The 20,487-nt window shown below is 31.5% G+C and overlaps 1 protein-coding gene and 1 long non-coding RNA gene across 7 annotated transcripts in view; one reads left to right on the top strand and one right to left on the bottom strand.

The window, feature by feature from the left end:
• The window catches only part of LOC111421997 (spectrin beta chain, non-erythrocytic 5 kst), a 58,586-nt gene that overhangs the window by 18,059 nt on the left and 20,040 nt on the right, over positions 1-20,487 (top strand). For 3 of the 6 annotated variants that reach the window (XM_023055193.2, XM_023055196.2, XM_023055190.2), the window contains exons 1-5: positions 81-188; positions 4,650-4,825; positions 5,157-5,441; positions 9,612-10,979; positions 15,532-17,453. In XM_023055193.2, coding sequence (XP_022910961.2) covers positions 167-188; positions 4,650-4,825; positions 5,157-5,441; positions 9,612-10,979; positions 15,532-17,453 — 3,773 coding nt within the window. In that variant the 5' untranslated portion in view covers positions 81-166. Of the gene's footprint in view, positions 1-80; positions 189-4,649; positions 4,826-5,156; positions 5,442-9,611; positions 10,980-15,531; positions 17,454-20,487 lie in introns of those variants that run through there. The other 3 variants (XM_023055194.2, XM_071195472.1, XM_023055195.2) reach the window with 1 other exon arrangement.
• LOC111422003 (uncharacterized) overlaps positions 2,242-20,487 on the bottom strand; it is a 49,018-nt gene continuing 30,772 nt past the window's right edge. The window contains exons 2-7 of the long non-coding RNA XR_002707269.2: positions 9,054-9,224; positions 8,923-8,988; positions 7,249-8,583; positions 3,933-4,574; positions 3,414-3,871; positions 2,242-3,339 (exon numbers count right to left, since the gene is read on the bottom strand). This is a non-coding gene — a long non-coding RNA (uncharacterized lncRNA). The remainder of the gene's footprint in view (positions 3,340-3,413; positions 3,872-3,932; positions 4,575-7,248; positions 8,584-8,922; positions 8,989-9,053; positions 9,225-20,487) is intronic.

Genomic DNA, 20,487 nt, shown 5'->3' with positions numbered 1-20,487 from the left:
TATCGATTTTAAGCTGTATAATATCGAGATGAGCCCCATGCTCGTTATCTGTAGATACTTTTTCAAGCACACACGTCTCCAAGTTTAATCAGTTGAATATGAACGGCCGGTTTGTGAGTGTTGTTACTTTTAGTTTTGGTTAAGGAGTGGTTAAAAATACGAAAAAATGACAGGGAGAAGTCCCTATAGTAAGTTGTTGTTTAAGTAAATTTGCTTTTTACGTATTTAGCAATAAATTTTTATCTTATTAAGCAAATTTATTTAAAATTATTTTTAGAAACTAAAAAATTAATTTGAATTGAACTCGTAAAAAACAGATACAAAAGTTGTTGAGGCATACTTCCTCTCTTTAAAACTTTGTCGTGTTTTTTAGAGTTTAAACACTGCACAGTTGAAAAGGTTTGTTAAACGACCTACTTGTTAAGAGTAAAAAGGCGGTTAAGTGACGTCGACGCCGATTTAGTAAAAAAATCATCTATAGACGGTTACGTTACGGATTTAAACGTGGGTAGTAGGAGCTGAGTTATCGATCAATAAATTTTTATCTTTATTTATCATAGAAATCTTTGTGTAAACATGTCAAAGATATCGTTGAAGTTTTCATAGAAAATAAGTTAAGTAATAACAAATTTAACTTTTCTTTCTTGAAATATCATCATTAAGTACTTAGAAATTTAGAATTCGCTATAAATTTGTCATCATAGAATTACTATGTAAATATAATCCAGATTTCTAGTTTAGTTTCTAGGTTAATTATAAATTTTAAAGTGGAATAATCCTCTAAGTAATCTCGTCACATTCATCAAGTAGTAATAGTAATAGTTATTTTTGGATATGTCTAATTTTTAAGTGTAAAAAATCATTGTATTGTTTAATATATTATTAGAAACGACTTCATTTTATGATGAATTAATGTTAAAATTGATTAAAATCAATGATTTATCATCAATTTTTGTTTAATGTTGTTTTAAAAAAACAAAAAAATTAAAAAAATAAAATATGAGATCATCACTCAATTTTAGTCTATTTACAAACTCACGTAAATTCGGATTAAATACTGTGAACTATGACGTAATTATGTATTGTTATGTTTAATTGAACATAAATTATAGTAGAAATTTTCGTTTTTGTAGGTTCTAAGCTAACAGCTTTATATTATTTCTGTTTAATTCCTACAGATTTTCTGCAACATTTGCAGTGATTTATTAATTATAGCTTGTAAAGAACTATGCAGTATTTTGATGGGAAAAGATTATCTAAGGTTTATGTAATATCTAATATAAAAACGATGTAAAACCGACATTTTTTCCGATTTTGTCTTGAAACTACGTCAGACAATAGTCAAAGCCAGTAGGTAGATGATAGTATTCAAAGATATTATATACATCATACAGGGTGTTTGTAAAGCTTAGCTACTTTTGATGTTTTTCAAATTGCTTTTTCTTAGGTTTTTTAAATGGAACACTCTGTATGTTGTGTGCTAGTTAAATTGCTCATCAAGTTCCCTTTAATTAATGATAAGTATGTCATATATCTAACTTTAATAGTTTTCCTGATATTTAGAATTTAAAAAAATGTGAAATAAAATGTCATTATTGTACTTAAAAAGTGATAGAATGTAATATATTCTATCCTTTTTTTTTGTTTGTCTGTCATTTCTAAATCAATAATATTATATTATAAACAATTAAAAAAAAACTTTAATAATTAAATAATCCAAATAAAAATACAATTAAATGACATAACAATAAATCCCTTTCTTAATTACTAAATTATTTGAAGGAAATGCAGCAATAAACTATAAACAATTACTAAATGTTGCTCAACAAGTAGGTATTAATTTAATTAATATTTAGAAGTTGTTCAAAATGCCGCCTATTTTCTCTTCTACAAGTATTATTTTTACATATCTTAACATGTGCATCTTATTTTCTCTAAAGTTGTAAATTATATGACAGAGCAATTGCATATTTTATTATTTACATCTTTTTAAAATCTCATAAAGTACCAAGTTGCATTAAAATCTGGTATATGGCTGCAAAATTATTTTACATTATAAAATATTAATCAAATAATAAAAGGAAGAACAACAAAAACCGATAAACATAGACAGAAAATAACATAAAGTACAATAAAGCGCATTTTATTACACATTATTCTTTAAATTCTAAATATTAGGAAAACTACTAAAGTTAGATATATGACATACTTATCACTAATTAAAGGTAACTTGATGGGCAATTCAACCAGCACACAATATACAGCGTGTTCCATTTAAAAAACGTAGAAAAAGCCATTTGAAAATCTTCAAAAATAACTAAGCTTTATGAACACGCTGTATAGCGTATCTAATATCTTAGGATTTGACTATTATCTAACATAGTTTCAAGGCAAAATTGGAAAAAATATCGTTTTTACATCGTTTTTAAAAAGATGCTGCAATGGACACATTTTGGAAAAACAATTGAATATCTTAAGAACTATGAACGCTATGAGTTAGTAACATATACGGCTGTATAAACAAATTTAATGCTATTCATAATATGATAAAATATACAGGAAGTTCCATTTAAAAAAATCTGCATACTCTCCGTTACGCCTAAATGGAACACTGTGTATAACTGAAAATAATTTTACGTAATAGAAAGTGGAGAGTCAAACAACTTTTGTAGAAAACATTTTTTTCTTTCTCAAACGGTTTAGCAACTATCGTCCGCCGGGATGCTAATAATAACTCACCCTGTATATTTTCCCCACTGTATATTGTACCCGACGTCATCATTGCAAGTATGCAACCAATAACACAGTATTTTTATTGCAATACGCGATTTGCGTATTGCACTGTGATATTGGTATTAATTAATTAACACACTGTATATTGACTCACAAAGATGTATTCTTGATATCATCTGTGTATCACCAGTGCAAATCCTAAGGATTTTATCTACTCCTGTAGGACCGTTTTTTTCTCCACCCTTACTGCATCCACCTTAACCTCCTCCCTCGCCAACCCTAGTACTCACCTGCAATACCTTGTTTGTACATCCTCCAGTAATCTTCTGCGCCGTACATCATTGTGCTCGTCATCAAGCCCTCAAACATAACCTTTCTTTTTCCCACATCTCCATACCTGTCCCATCATCCTGTTCGTTATTTTTATTACTTTCCGAGAACCTATATTTCAGGTATGTATACTCTTCCACTTCTCTCTCTTCCCTGCCACCTTCATTCCTCCATCTTTCTTCTCCCGTCCGCCGTATACAACGCAATATTATGTGGACTAGTAGTGGAGAATTCAGCATGACTTACAAACTGCGCAGTAGGTTGGTCGCACCGTACCTGTAACATACAAATACATGGACCTCTGTATTCTGCAGTACCCAAAAATAACAAGTTAGGAGTGGGCTACCTACTTTTAAAGCCTGTATATGGATAGAAAAGGTGATATAATCTCCGATTGTATGTATATATGTTAGATTCTGGAGTATATGCGTTACCCCAAATCGCATCTAGTTCCCATTAGACTCCTTAAGCATCTTACCCACACTCAGTCTGGTCACTTAAACCAACTTAGAGATTTCCTATAAGATACGATGACTCTCAAAGGTGGGTTCCTAATGCCATCTGTGTATTACTTGTATAAATCCTAAGGATTTTATCTATTTCTGTAGAACCGTTTTAGGTTATGTCACTCTATATAAGATGTACACAACATCTAGGTTTTAGTAGTAGTAGATTCAGCATGTCTTCCATAACTGTGGAGTAGGTTGATCGGTTGATGAGGTCGTACTTGTAACATACGAATACATGTGGTACAATTCTGCAGTAGTTCAAAATAACATGTTAGCAGTTATTTAGCCACTTTCAAGGTCTGTATACAGAAAGAAAAGATGATGTAATTTCCACCGAATGACAAAGACTTGGAGAATTACCATCTGGGGAAACAACAACCGAGAGCTAAAAGATAATAGAAATGATAGAATGCTAAAACTGATGATATTATTTTTCTCAAAATATGCTCTAGATATTTCTTTCTGACAATTTAATGTCATCAGCTTATCCAAGCATTAATGAACAAAGATAGCAGGGCATCATCAAACAAAAGATCCCTCCACAATTATAATAACGAAAAAATTTTTAAGTTGGTAATAATGTATAAACCAAGGTCAAATCAAAAATGTCAAAAAAGCTGTCAAATAACTCATAGCCAATGAAAATGATTAAAACTCCATCTGCTTTCCATCTTGGCGATGATAAAGTTTGCACTGATGCTTTATATCCCACACTGTTGTGAGTTTGGTAAAATCCTACTTTTAGTCTTGGTTGAAAAAATGTATTTCCTTCAGAGTCCTTCATTATTTAGCCAATTTCATCAGCGGATTTTTTTGTCTTTCCCACGTAAAGATAAATCATTGGCGCTTCAAAAACAATCCAGGTGGTTTCTTCAATTCATCTATAAGCTGCTTAAATGCGCCTTGTGATTAAGTCTTGAAAAGACTAGATTTGCTCTACTCTTCTCCGGCATAACTAATTCCATATTCGATATTTTTCCGGTAGTTCGATGATGATGGTACCTAAAACAACGACTTATTTGATTAGAGGTTATCTATACATGATATTATTATATAAATTCTGTTTTTTTTTTGTAGCGGGACCAATACATTATGAACCAAGAAGAAGCACGGAAATCCAGCGCCGTTCCAATATGACACAAAGGGACGAGGTGCAAAAATTCGAGCAGGGCCGTATCAAGGTCTTGCAAGAAGAACGTTTACACATCCAAAAGAAAACCTTTACGAAATGGATGAATTCTTTTCTCGTCAAGGTAAATAAACAATTAATTATTTTTTTTTCTAAACATTAAAAACCTTAATGATTACATCCTACGATTTTCTGTTTGGATTCGATAAAACGTAAACAATAACACAGATGGTTTTGAAATTTGGTGTCGAATGCTTGGGTAGTTAAAGGTGGAATGCGTTGTATTAATAAACCAAATGATTGAGGTTAATAAACCCTAAATTACTTAAATGTCTTTAGAATTTCAGTTTTAATCCGATTAAATCCCATTTTTAGTAATTCTTTTTAATACCTCGATCTTTTTTCTTTCTTAATCTTAATCTTCAATTTTAATCTTTAATTTTAATTTAATTTAGGTTCGTTTAGAAGTTCACGATCTCTTCACGGACTTAGCGGATGGAAAAATTCTCTTGAAATTATTAGAAATAATTTCGGGGGAAAAACTAGCAAAACCCAACAATGGAAAGATGCGAGTTCACAAAATCGAAAACGTCAACAAAAGTTTGGCGTTTTTACACACGAAGGTTCGTCTGGAAAGTATTGGTGCGGAAGATATCGTAGATGGAAACCCCAGATTGATTTTGGGTCTAATTTGGACGATTATTTTAAGGTTTCAAATTCAAGAAATTGAAATTGATGTGGTAAGTTTGTTTTTTTTTAATTGCATCATGTTGCTTAATTTATTTTTTTTATTAAACTGATATCCTCCTTATCTTATCGATTATTTACTCTTAACGTGCCATAAGTGTGACATCAAGAGCTAAAAATGAACGCGACTTAAAAATTTTTTTTTATATCCACTTAAAAGTTTTAAACCTTTGTTTTGTTTAAAAATTAATCCAGATTTGAAGGTGGATTAAAAAAGTATGTTGTAATCGCTTTTGTTTAAAAAAAAAATAAGTGTTAAAACTAACGTTAAAAACGAGCCATAAAAGAATAGAACCGCGTATTGTTACATTTTTTGTTACCTGTTGTTCCAAAAATAAAATGTTTCATTTACCTTATCGCGTAAAATGATGGTATCGTAAACATTTTAACGATCAAAAATCCTTGGATAATAACTATAAAAAATAAAATCAAAAAAAAAAAATAATAATTTAAAGAATTTTGTGTGATTTGACACATTGAAAGAGTCGCCCTCTATTATCACCGAATGAAATTAAATTATAGAAAACTGTAAATAATCATTTTAGATTTATAATAGACTATTTTTTCAAATTTAGTCATGTATTGGTATGGAACAACACGGTTTCAAAACTTTCTAGTTTTAGGTCTAGTGTTAGTTCTAATTTTAATTGTTATTAAGTACTAAATTATTTTTACTGAAATAAAAGTAGAACTAACACTAGACCAAGAACTAGAATCATTCGAGTTTAGCCGTCTTTAGAGACGTGCGGCTAAACCCAAATAATTCTAGGTATTGTGTTAGTTCTACATTGTAATAGTGCTGGTGTAAAACTAGAACTAACACTACACCTAGAACTAGAAACATTCGGATTAACGGATAATTCTAGTTCTAAAATAATTCAGCGCCATCTATCGATTAAACAAATGAAATAATTACAACATAACCTTATTGAATTGGCCAAAAACGTATTTTAAAATAATCTTGGGGCGAAAATCGTTTTTAAATTTAAACGAACATAACCTCAATTACATAAAATTAAAATTTCTAGCAATTAAGAACTTGCAAAATTTAACATGAACTCATTTTAACGAAAAAAATCAGGTTTTTAGAACTTTTTAAACTTGACATTTGATGGATTAAAATTTTATTAGTGGCGCCATCTATGAAATTGTAACTAAAACTTTAATTAAAATTTAATTATAAAATAATATGAATTTAAATTGAATTTAAAAGAAAGGTTTTTAATTAATTAATGTTTAAGAAAATTAATTAAAAATAAAAATGAATAGCAACAAAATTAGTTAAAAAAAAAAATTTAGTACCATCTATCGATTAAATAAATAAAATAAATGCAACATAACCTTACTGAATTGGCCCAAAACGTATTTTAAAATGTTCTTGAGGCATCGCCACCACTTTCATTCAAAATCTTTTTAAACATAATCGAACATAACCTCAATTACATAAAAATAAAATTGCAACATTTCGTGTCAACATCACTAAATCGCGCACCGTTTATACGAAAGTAATGAAAGCTTTTTAGAATTTAAGAACTTGTAAAATTGAACTTGAGCTTATTTAACAAGAAAAATCAAGTTTTTAAAACTTTTTAAATTTGACGAATTAAAATTTTATTGGTGGCGCCATCTATGAATTAGTAACTAGAAGCTTAATAATAATTAAAACTAACACTAGAACTAGAAACATTCGGATTTTGCAGCACGTCTCTCAAGACGGCTAAACCCGAATGATTCTAGTTCTAGGTCTAGTGTTAGTTGTAGTTTTAGTTGTTATTAAGCGCTAAATTGTTGTTTGCTTACCTTGGCAATATTTACTCCAGGTGTTCAGTATTTTGCTTTCCTCTATTCCCATATTTCCAATACTGATTTTCACCCTCTACCCTCCAGCTCTCTATATTCACACCCCCGGCTCCTCGCCCCAATCACCTCCCTCATCCATCTCTTGCCCTCACCCTCAAAATCTGCCTCCAGTCCATCGCCTTCTCCTTCAGCTCACTACACCTTCTCAGCATGTGTTCCAGTGTCTCCTAATCCTCTCCACACAGCCTACACCGCCTCTCCATATCGTCCGTCCAGTATCTGTTCCCTCTCTCTTCATTGCCACAGCGGAATCTGGCCACCAATCTCTTCCTTTCTTCTTCCCATTCCATCAACAAATACTTTGACAGTTCCTTTATGTCCCCATATCTTACATTATATCTCCCTTCCCGTATATCTCCAGGACCTTCACTCCTGCCTCTGTATGTCCCTGTCTCTATCCCTCAGTTCTTTCTATATTTCACCTCTCTCCAACCTTCTATAGCCGATCCCAGTTATTGAATATCCCACTCTCCGACAATATCAACATTCTCTCCTTGATTTCTCCCGGGATTCTGCAATGTGGATAATTCCTCGTATTTCACTGCTCTTCTCCCAGCCTCCGCCCTTATTAAATCCACCTTAACCTCTTCCCTCGCTATAATATATACCCTTTTACTCTTTGCTTCGTTCCTCCTGTTTATGTAGTTCTATCTATCTTCTTCTCTTTTCGTCTGTAGATACCTTTGTTTTTTCTTTGACTTCCTGTTGCACCTCCTCATCCCAAAATCATGTTATTATAAGTCTTAGGCTGCTTCTCTTTTTCCCACATACCTCTGCGGCTACTTTTTGTATTGTAGTTTTGAGTTTTATCCATCTTTATTCTATTATCCATTGTTCCCCTTGTTTTTCCTCCCTGTCATGTTGCATTAACAATTCATTAATTATTCTTAGTTCTTCCTTATTCTCTGGTATTCCTTTTTTGGTGGTTTTCTGTCTTGTACCAAGATAGGTTTAATTTTGTTTTTGTACATACCATCGTAACGTAGTACCTTTTCTTAAATAACATATTGTAATAAAGCTCCCGAGACAGGTTACCTGAGAGAGAGAGACATAACCTCAATTCATTTGACATTTAATTTTTAGTTGCTCATAATTCTTTTAAAACTGTTAATATTCATTCAAAAGCATTCAAAACGGGAAGATCAGTATCAGCTACATCTAATTTATTAGATTCTGGAAGATTTTGAATGATTTTGTCTTTGGGAATTTAATTTTAAATTTGTAAACTTCAAACTTCTTTTGTGGTTGGAGAATTTTGAAACCTCCAATGGATGACTGAAATAGAAGGATATTTGCATTAAATACGAAGTCTCATCCAGAGTAATAAAGGAATAAAGAAGATATTAATAAAAGAAATTTTGAGTAATTCAAAAGAAATCCGATAGATGGCGTTTTCGAAATTTAGATATATTTAAAATATTTTTAAAAGAAGAAATGGCGCGAAACCCATCTACCAATGAGAATAGAGGGTTTAAAATAAAACGAAGAACATTTTCTGGAGAAGGGGAAAAGGTTATATAAGAAGAGGAAAAAGTTGAGCCAAGTCAGTTCAATTTAGTAAGGGCAAGAGCTCTGTTAAATCTAACCTAAAAAAATCCAAAGTAGTTTCCTAACCTAAAATTAGTTCTCCGATGAGTTCAATCCAAACTTAACACAGAATAAAGATTTCTTTTTATTCACCTAAAAAAAAAGTAAAATTTAATTAAATAAATTTAAACATCGAAAATAAATTGAGAAGAAATTACCTGATTCCTGAAAATTTTCCAAGAGCAGTTACCACATTCCTGATCTAAACAATATATGATTGAAGAATAATTATCCGAGCCGAAGCTTTCCGGATTCCTGTCCATTTTCCATTCCTAAGAGGGACCTTCCAACCCAATAGAGATCTTCAATCGAATTGAATCGCACATAACCTAACAGTTATTTATCAGATAAGTGGGAATTTTACTATTTATGTTTATGTCAAGAATTCAAACTAACTTCCGAGTCTTTTGAAGAAACAAAATTGCAAATACAGACTTAAGTCTTTATAATTTTTATTAGTTTCTTAACGTAAATATAATAGTTTGACATCTGTCTTTATTGGCGATAACGCTCTCTCTCTCTCTCTCTCTCTCATTAGTCTCAGTTAACGACTTAAAAATAGAAACCTGTAAAATTAATTTTTCTTTTTTGAACCCTGAGATAAGAGTATTCATAAGTTTAGTTAATAATAAATATCCGTGTTTCCTGAACAAAATGAATACAACGTTACAATATGTAGTATATAAATAAATAATTATGGTTTAATTTTTTTTTAGGATGAAGAAAATGAAAGTTCCGAAAAAAAATCAGCCAAAGACGCCCTTTTATTATGGGCCCAGAGGAAAACACACGGGTACAACGGAGTCCACATCACCGATTTTTCATCATCGTGGCGAAATGGACTTGGATTTAACGCGTTAATTCACGCCCATCGTCCGGACCTTTTCGATTTTAACGATCTCCTCAACGGGAAACCGCTCGATAATTTAAATCACGCCTTCGATATGGCCAACAACGAATTGGGCATTCCAAAATTATTAGACGCCGAAGACATCGACACGACACGTCCAGATGAGAAGAGTATAATGACTTACGTCGCTTCTTATTATCATACTTTTGCCCGAATGAAAAACGAAGAGAAAAGTGGGAGAAGAATAGCAAAAATTATTAGCCAAATGGTCGAAGCGGATAAAATGAAAAATCAATACGACAAATTTACTTCAAATTTATTGGAGTGGATTAAAGCTAAAGTTGTTGAATTGGAAAATAGGGATTTTCCAAATTCTTTAGAGGGAATCCAAAGTTTATTATTAGCTTTTGGGCAATACAGAACGATAGAAAAACCGCCTAAATATAAAGAACGAAGCGAAATTGAAGCTTTATACTTTAACATTAACACTCAATTAACTGAATTAAAACAACCAACTTTTACGCCGCCCGATGGGAAGTTAGTTCAAGATATTGAAAGAGCTTGGGAAATGTTAGAAAGAGCTGAACATAGCCGCGAAGTTGCGCTGCGTAACGAACTCCGCCGACAAGAACGATTAGAACAATTAAATTACAAATTCGAAAAGAAAAGCATTTTACGCGAAGGTTACTTAAAAGATATGATCCAAGTACTTTCCGACCCCCGATACGGGTCAAACTTAGCCCAAGTTGACGCCACCGTTAAAAAGCACGAAGCTATTTCGGCCGATATCTTGGCGAGAGAAGAAAGATTTCATGATTTAACCGAAATGGCCAATGAGCTTTTAAGCGAAAATTACCGAAATTCAAATAAAGTCCAAGCTCGCGAACAGGAAGTTTTGGGAAAATGGAATTATTTATTAGAACTCTTAGAGAAACATAAATTTAGTTTAAATCGAATGGGCAACATTATGGGACTTTTACGCGAAATCGACACCACTTTAGCTAGCATAAACCTATTAAAAACCGACTTAAGCTCTGTCGATACCGGCGCGCATTTATTCGCAGTCGAAGAATTATTACAAAAACACGCCTTACAAGAACTTCAAGTCACCTCGTTAGGAGAAACTCAAAGAAAATTGAAGAGAATGTGCGAAAATGCGGCGCAAAGCCCCAAAGAAGAGGAGTTGGTTAAAAGAAAATTAAACGAATTAGAATCAGCTTTTATCGAGTTACAAGTAAGTTAATTAATTATGTATACAGTAAAACTTCGATTTACGCGTCCCCGTACTTACGTGGTTTTTCTAACGATAGCGCTTTGAGGTTTTTGACATTGGAATTTATTTAAAAAAAGAAATCGAGACATATAAGCTACTTTTTTTCTAAGTCTTATAGTTTCTGAGGTAGCCTATTCGGACATCGAATTTGAACCACCCTGTATAGGGTGGGCCAAATTGGGCACTTTTAAAGGGAAACTCCTATTTCTATAAGAGATAGAGGAAAAATGATATCAGTGTCTGAGGATCGATTTTTATAAGAAACTTAATGGCGAAAATCGTTTCTTTTACGATTTCAGAGATACAGGGTGTTTTTCAAAAAAAGTGCATTTTTATAACTTTTTATTTATTGATAAATCTTCCTTTCTGTGAAAACATTTCCAAAGCAACTTTTGATATAGAATTCGATGGTATAAGTTAGCTTTTCCTCAAAGCAATATTTTAGTAGTTATTGACATAAAAATGATTTTTGACATGTGAGCATTTTTCAAAAAACCCTAATTATCTCCCAAACTATTAATGTTAGGTATGGGACATATAGGATATAAAAGATGTAAAATGAAACGCCGAAGACGACTAAGTAATAAAATATGGGAGGTGCCATTTAAAAAAATGAAGTTATGGTACTTCCAAATTTCGAAAAGTTAACGTGCCATAGTAAAGTGACCAAACGTTCTAGGCAGCCGTTCTCGGCATCAAAACATACTCCATCATGTTGCTTAAGCATGTTCTGAATCCTAAATTGATATCCCAAAAATCGAGTGTTCTCTGATTTTTTGAACAAATGTCTGCTAGAGCAGATTTTTCTAGGAAAATTCGAATAACTCGAGAACGGCTGAATCAAATTGCAAAAAGTAAAGTTATTTATAAACCTTGAGAACAGACAAATGCAAATATGTAAAAATATACAGGATGTTCCATTTAAAAAAATAAAGTAGATGGCGACTTCCGGTATAACCGAAAGTGCTAGAAATCTGAAAATATTTTAGTCGAAGAGAACGCAATCGATAATACTTGCAAATTCGACAAGTGCATAAAACTCGTCGAATTTGCAAAAATTTATAGGGTATTCCATTTAAAAAAATCATTTTTATGTCAATAACTGCCAAAATATTGCTTTGAGGGAAAGCTAATTTATTCCATCGAATTCTACATAAAAAGTTGCTTTGGAAATGTTTTCACAGAAAGCAAGATTTAATAATAAGAAAAAAGTTAGGACGACTTTTCGAAAATGCACTTTTTTGAAAAAACACCCTGTATCTCTGAAACCGTAAGAGATGTCGATATGCGGTTTACGCCACTAAGCTTCTTATAAAAATCGAGTCTCAGACATTATATCATCTTTTATAGAATGATATCATGACCCCTGTACAGGTGGTTCAAATTCGATGTCCGAATAGGCTATCTTGGAAATTATAAGAGTTAGAAAAAAAGTAGCTTACATGTCTCGATCTCTTTTTTTAAATAAATTCCAATGTCGAAAACGTCAAAGCGCTATCGTCTTTTGTTTTTCCCCTAGAGGTCAAAATTGAAAATATCGTAAAACCAGCAAGTGCAATTATCTTGATTATTATTATAGGTGGAATATTATAACTAAGACATTAATGGATACTTTTTACAGAGAATTTGATGAAGTAGTTAAAAAAATTTGTTCGGTTTTAGATTTTGAGATATTATATTGTTATTTTTTTCTGATTACAAAAATATGGGGTTAATATGTAACATTCCAACATGTTAAACTTTTCGTAATTTTCGTAATCCTTCTAAAAAAACACTATTTTTAATTAGACACTTCAGAAAATTTTTGAATTCAAATAAATGTTGCTATGTTTATTTAAATTAAAAAATATATATATATATGAGTGCCATCTATCAATAATTTATGACGTCATTTAATAATAATATTAAATATTAATAAAAAATGTGAAATAATCTTTGATTATATATAATATGGATTGAGCCAACGAGAGAGATAGCTTGCGCAAGGTGATCGAACCGAGATAGACATAGAAGCGTACTGACATATAATGGGCGTGCGTTAATTTTGGCGGTAAATTTAAAACAAAATTAATAAATGAAAAAAGAAAAAAAAATAAAATAAAATAAAATTTCCTTATTATTTATAATACTTACAGGTGATGTGAAACTGTATTATCGCGAACTTTGCACACGAAACAATACATTTTTAAACATAACGGTGTGACTGGCTGTGACACAAGAAAACGATAAACGTCAGGTTTGACAATTTTTGTGCGCATGCGCCCGTCTGTTTAGTACCGTTTTATGTCTATCTTTGTTACACTTTCACATTATCGCTATCCATCTGCGTCTATTCACCTTGAGCCACATTTTTGTTAGTAGATATATTCAGTTAGCTCAATCCATATTATATATAATCAAAGGAAATAATGCAATCTATTCCAACTTTTGTGTAAAACAAATATAAATTAAATAGTTCAAATTTGTTTCAAATATTAGAAATGTTTTTTTAATTTTTAGTTTTAATTTACAGGAAACTGTAAATTTAATTTCTTTGGCAACACTAAAAAAAAAGTTTCTTTTTAGCTTTATTCTAAAACAATAAGAAATAGACTTGTCGAACCCCAAGGACAGTAGAATCTAACAGGATTGCTACATCCATTGTTGTGACAACCTGCCCGCAAACTACGTCACACCATTTTCCACGCCCAGCTGTTGTTATGGTCTATGCGTTTCTGTGTATTTTTAGAGGTTATATCCTAGACGTATTCATATTATTTTTGAAGTTTTATGTTTTTAGACGTAATAATGTCTATCATATAACCTCTAAAAACACAGACAGTAACCAGGCGTGGCTAATAGTGTGACGTAGAGAGCGGGCAACCAACCCGTAGTGGACTACAAAAATACAATAGATGTAGCAGTCCTGTTAGATTCTACTGTCCTTGGTCGAACCCTATATTTTTGTAATCAGCAAAAAGTAACGAATTTAATAAGCGAATAATCAATGGTTGTTTCAATTTTAAAAAAACGAAAATTGTCGTGGTATCTCAAAATCTAAAACCGAAAAATTTTCTTGACTACGTCATCAAATTCTCTGTAAGAAAGTGTCCATATAATGTCTTAATTATAATACTCGCACCTATAATAATAACTAAGATAGTTGCACTTGCTGGTTTTATGGTTTCTCGAAAAACGAGATCACCCTGTACAAGGTGGTACAGGCTGATCATACATTTTTTCACAAAATTAATGTTTGTTAATCCTTGATTTTATAATATAGTGACACAATAAAGTCTACATACAGCCCGGAAAATGATAATATCTTAGCTCCAGAAACAGTTTCGATTTTGTATTAAAATAATATAGACTTCTAATATCCTTCGTTTAAAAAATTCATTGAATTACATTTCAGGAACTGAGATATTATCATTTTTTGGGGTGTATGTAGACTTTATTGTATCACTATATACAGGGTGTGTCAAATGTCTGGAATATAGCCAATAATTTCGCCATGTGTGATTTTAAAGAAAAATGTTCCAAATAAAAAATTCTTTATTAATTGTGGCGCATTTTTTGGCGATATCTACTTGTTTACATTGTTTTTTGTTTCGTTGCTATGGCAACCATCATTGTTATTTTAAATGGGATGCATATGTATGTTCTTTTTGCATATTTTAATAGAGGATAAATCCCTTTACGCGATGATTATATTAAATCATATGGTTGTATAAAAAAAAATGCGTTCTCTGAAAATATGAAATCAGCAAATCACCATCAAAGTAGGCGCCGAAATAACGCCGTTGACAGCTTAAAATGTCAAAAAATTAACAGTTTAAACAAATATGATGCAATTAAGCGAACGACAAAGTAAAGTGTGTACACTGTTTAATAATATTTACCCGAATACACGAATTACACAATCCACAGTATCCAAAATATTAAAAAAATTCTTTAATACCGAAACTGTTAAAAACCTTCCAAAAAGTGGACGGCCGAAGACAGCTACGTGTGACGAAACTACATTAAATGTGTCACCGTATCTGTACATTATTAATTATTCATAATTGTTTAAACTGTCATTTTGGCATTTATAGCTGTCATCGGCGTTATTTCGGCGCCTACTTTGATTGTAATTTGCTGATTTAATATTTTAAGAAAACGGATCTTTTTGATTTTTTTCTTATACAACCATATTATTAGATATGTTCATCGTATAGAGGGATTTATCCTCTATCAAAGTATGCAAAAACAATATATGCATCCCATTTACAATAACCATGTTGGTTGCCATAGCAACGAAACAGAAAACAAGCAAATAACGCCAAAATATGCGCCACGATTAATAAAGAAACTTGTATTTGAAACATTTTTCGTAAAAACCACAAGTGGCGAAGTTATTGGCTATATTCCAGACATTTGACACACCCTGTATATTTATCGAATTTCGACTTACACGATTTTCGATTTACGCGTAACTACGGGGTATTACTGTAATTAATATGATTTATGATTTTTAATTTTAATTTTAAAGGAATGTAGTGCAAAGAGACGCGCGCTTCTCGAAGAAGCCCGCAATTTCTATCAATTCCTCCAAGACATCGAAGATGAGGAAGCGTGGTTAATCGAAAAACAACGTATTTGCCAAGCTGGGATCACGGCGAAAGATCTCCGAGGAGTTCTAAACCTCCAACAAAAACACAAACTCCTCTTGGATGAGATCAAAAATTTAAAAAATAAATTTGATAGGTTAGGGCACACCTCAAACCAATTAATTCAAGCCAAACACCCCCGCTCGGCCGAAATCCAACAACAAATCGATAACATCAAAAAAGAATGGGAAATACTTGAAAAATTGGCGAATGAGCGCGCAAAACAACTCCAAGACGCAGCGGAAGCTTACCAATTTTACGCCGACGCCAACGAAGCCGATTCGTGGTTGCACGAAAAAAAATCTTTATTAACATCAACCGATTACGGATCAGACGAACCAAGCGCCCAAGCTCTCCAACAAAGGCTTCGCGACTTACAAGGAGAATTAAACGCTTATAAAGGAGACATTCAAAGCTTAAATAACCAAGCGGAACAATTAATATCAGCAGGAATTTCTCACCTCGATCTTACAGCCCAAGTCGATATTAACGAACCCGTCGAAGAATGGAGCTACGAAATCAGAATGATCCCAACCGAAGTTTGGGAAGAAGAAGAAATCGATAAAGTCGAAAATCGCACGGTTATCGAAGACAAAGTTATCCCCCAAGTTCGCGCTTTATACCCATTCAACGATCACGGCTTCACAATGGCCAAAGGAGACGTAATGATCTTATTAAACAAAAGCAACCCAGATTGGTGGTGTGTCCGTAAAAAAACCAGCGGCGTTGAAGGTTTCGCCCCGGCTAATTACGTCAAAGAAATCGAACCGATGGTAATGCAAGTGCAAGTTAGAAAACCACAAAAAATTAAGGCAACTCAAAAAGTGAAAAAGACCAAAATGGTGAAACAAAAAGTTCCCGTTAAAGTCGTAAAGCAACCGAAAGGGGGTACTGAAAAAAGAAAAGTCGACGATAGTAATTCGGTTCCGAAGCGACAAAAAAACATCAACGACAATTACAACGAATGCCAAGAATTAGCCGCGTCGAGATACACCCAATTAGAAGACGCAATCAGATTATTCGGATTCTACCGAGAATGCGATGACTTCGAAAAGTGGATAAAAGACAAAGAAAAATTATTAACATCCGATGATCCCAATGAAAACGTCGAACAAGCTAAGCGAAAATACGAAAAATTCGTCACAGATTTATCGGCAAGTAACAAAAGAATCGAAGCCCTCGATAATCAAGTTAAAGATTTCGAAGAACGCAAACCGGCTCAAATCGATAAAGTTCGCGCGAGACATCGTCAAATACACTCCGCTTGGGATCGTTTAAATAAATTAAAAGCTCAAAAAGAACGTAGTTTGGAAGGTGCTAGTAGTGTCGAATTATTCACGAGGACTTGCGATGAGGCTAAAGATTGGATGTTGGAGAAAATGGCACAACTTGAAGCGCCGATTCACGCGCACGATTTAAAAACGGTGCAAGCGTTGCAAAGAAGACACCAACACCTCGAACGCGAATTGGCTCCGGTTGAAGAAAAAGTTAATAAAGTTGATTTATTGGCGAATTCCGTCAAGTCAGCTTATCCGCAAGAAAAGAAAAATGTCGATGAACGTCAAGCGGAAATTAATGATTTTTGGAATCAGGTTAGCGAAAAGGCAGCGGATCGTAAAAAGGGATTGGAAAATGCTGTTGGACAACAGATCTTTACAAACAGTGCTTTAGCCCTTTTAGGTTGGGTTGGAGATGTTAAAGAACAGTTAAATCAAGAAAATCCCGTTCGAGATGTTCAAACGGCTGAGGAATTATTGAAAAATCATCAGGATTTGGCACATGATATTAAAGCGCATGACGATGAGTAAGTATTTTTTTATTTTGACAATGGCATTTCAAAATTTAAATGTCAACACTTAGTGACCAACCTTAAAAAATAAATAATTTTCATGATAAAGTTAAATAGCCATATATGTTGTATATTTTTATTGAACTAAACCTAGAACGAGAACAAGAAACATTCGAGTTTAGTCGTGAAAAAAACTTTCAGTTGTCAATGTCAACTTTAATTTTATTATTATATTCGTAATCTTCATAAAATAACCTTTAAAGTGAGTCCAAACTTGACGCGTTTATCTCAAAAAACCAAAAAGTTCGAACTTTCAACTTTTAATTTTGACACATTTGTCAACTTCATAAAAAATCCTTTAAAATGAGTCCAAACTCGACATATTTAACTTTAATATTAATGAAAATACAACCACTTCCGGTTTGAAACGTCAACGTCAATTTTGACATATTTGTCATCTGCATTAAAAAACCTTTAAAATGAGTCCAAACAAGACGCACTTATCTCAAAAAACAAAAAAGTTTGAATAAAAAACATTAAACCCTAAGTTGGCAACAATGAAGATAGCAATTTAATTTTTAAATATTAATATCAACCTTAATTTTTTATTTTTTTTATAATATTATAAATATTAAGACATTTTATAAAAATTAAAAATATGTCAAAATGACATTGACATTTCAAACCGGAAGTTGCTTATATCTCGAGTAATATTGGAATTAAACGTATCATGTTTGGACTCATTTTAAAGGATTTTTCACGACGATTACAAATATGTCAAAATTGACGTTGACATTCTTAACCGGAAGTTGACCATAACTTCATTAATATTGAAGATAAATATGTCGTGTTTGTACTCATTTTAAAGGATTTTTAATGAAGATGACAAATATGTCAAAATTGAGGTTGACATTTTACATAGTTAAGAAAAACTTTCAGGTGTTAATGTCAACTTTAATTTTATTATTATATTCGTAATCTTTATAAAATAACCTTTAAAATGAGTCCAAACATGACGCACTTATCTCAAAAAACAAAAAAGTTTGAATAAAAAACATTAAACCCGAAGTTAGCAACAATGAAGATAGCAATTTAATTTTTAAATATTAATACCAACCTTAATTTTTAATTTTTTTTTATTATATTTAATTTTTGTGACAAATATTAAGACATTTTATAAAAATTAAAGATATGTCAAAATGACATTGACATTTCAAACCGGAAGTTGCTTATATCTCGAGTAATATTGAAATTAAACGTGTCATGTTTGGACTCATTTTAAAGGATTTTTCACGACGATTACAAATATGTTAAAATTGACGTTGAAATTCTTAACCGGAAGTTGACCATAACTTCATTAATATTGAAGATAAATATGTCGTGTTTGTACTCATTTTAAAGGATTTTTAATGAAGATTACAAATATGTTAAAATTGAGGTTGACATTTTAAACCTGAAGTTAGTTATTATATAATACACAAATGGACAACTTCATGGTGTTCTTTCATGATTCTTTATTAAAAAAAAAACGTTAAAATGAGTCCAAACAAGATGGACTTACCTCAAAAAACAAAAAAGTTAGAATAAAAAACATTAAATCCGAAGTTAGCAACAATGAAGATAGCAATTTAATTTTTAAATATTAATACCAACCTTAATTTTTAATTTTTTTTTATTATATTTTTGTTTTTGTGACAAATATTAAGATCGTTTATAAAAATTAAGAATATGTCAAAATGATATTGACATTTCAAACCGGAAGTTGCTTATATCTCGAGTAATATTGGAATTAAACGTATCATGTTTGGACTCATTTTAAAGGATTTTTTACAACGATTACAAATATGTTAAAATTGACATTCTTAACCAGAAGTTGACCATAACTTCATTAATATTGAAGATAAATATGTCGTGTTTGTACTCATTTTAAAGGATTTTTAATGAAGATGACAAATATGTCAAAATTGAGGTTGACATTTTACATAGTTAAGAAAATCTTTCAGGTGTTAATGTCAACTTTAATTTTATTATTATATTCGTAATTTTTATAAAATAACCTTTAAAATGAGTCCAAACATGACGCACTTATCTCAAAAAACAAAAAAGCTTGAATAAAAAACATTAAACCCGAAGTTAGCAACAATGAAGATAGCAATTTAATTTTTAAATATTAGTACCAACCTTAATTTTTTATTTTTTTTTATTATATTATTATATTTAATTTTTGTGACAAATATTAAGACATTTTATAAAAATTATGAATATGTCAAAATGACATTGACATTTCAAACCGGAAGTTGCTTATATCTCGAGTAATATTGAAATTAAACGTGTCATGTTTGGACTCATTTTAAAGGATTTTTCACGACGATTACAAATATGTTAAAATTGACGTTGAAATTCTTAACCGGAAGTTGACCATAACTTCATTAATATTGAAGATAAATATGTCGTGTTTGTACTCATTTTAAAGGATTTTTAATGAAGATTACAAATATGTCAAAATTGAGGTTGACATTTTAAACCTGAAGTTAATTATCATGTAATAGAAGTTTTATAACTGAAGTTAATCTAGTGTTAGTCACTTTTTTTTATTTTTAACGTGTGTTTTGGGTTATTTCACATTGATTAAAAAAAATCGTCGATTTTTAAGCCACATGATGATTCTTGAATTTTTCCCAACTTTCTTAAAATTTCTTTTGTTAAAAAAGAGCGTTTTCAAATTATTAAATGATCTCAAATTATTAAATTTAAATGTTAATATTTTTAGAGAGATGAAAACGAAAATCCCGTTTTTCTCAACATTATTCATTTGTCGCTTAGGTCCAATTAGGGTAAACTATAGTTATTGGACACAGTGTGCAATGATTAAAAGCACATATTTATACTAAAATCAGTTATTTATTTATTCTAACAACTAAATAAATAATATATAAATAAATAAATCACGATAATGATTAAGTTTTTTGTAATCTTACCAGAAATAACGATATTCTTTATCAAAATAATTAAAATTATTTGTTTGACGTTGACATCTAGAGATTTAATG

This window comes from Onthophagus taurus, chromosome 3 (assembly GCF_036711975.1).
Source record: "Onthophagus taurus isolate NC chromosome 3, IU_Otau_3.0, whole genome shotgun sequence".
NCBI classification, from domain to species: Eukaryota; Metazoa; Arthropoda; class Insecta; order Coleoptera; family Scarabaeidae; genus Onthophagus; species Onthophagus taurus.
This window is presented reverse-complemented; position numbering and strand designations above follow the sequence as displayed.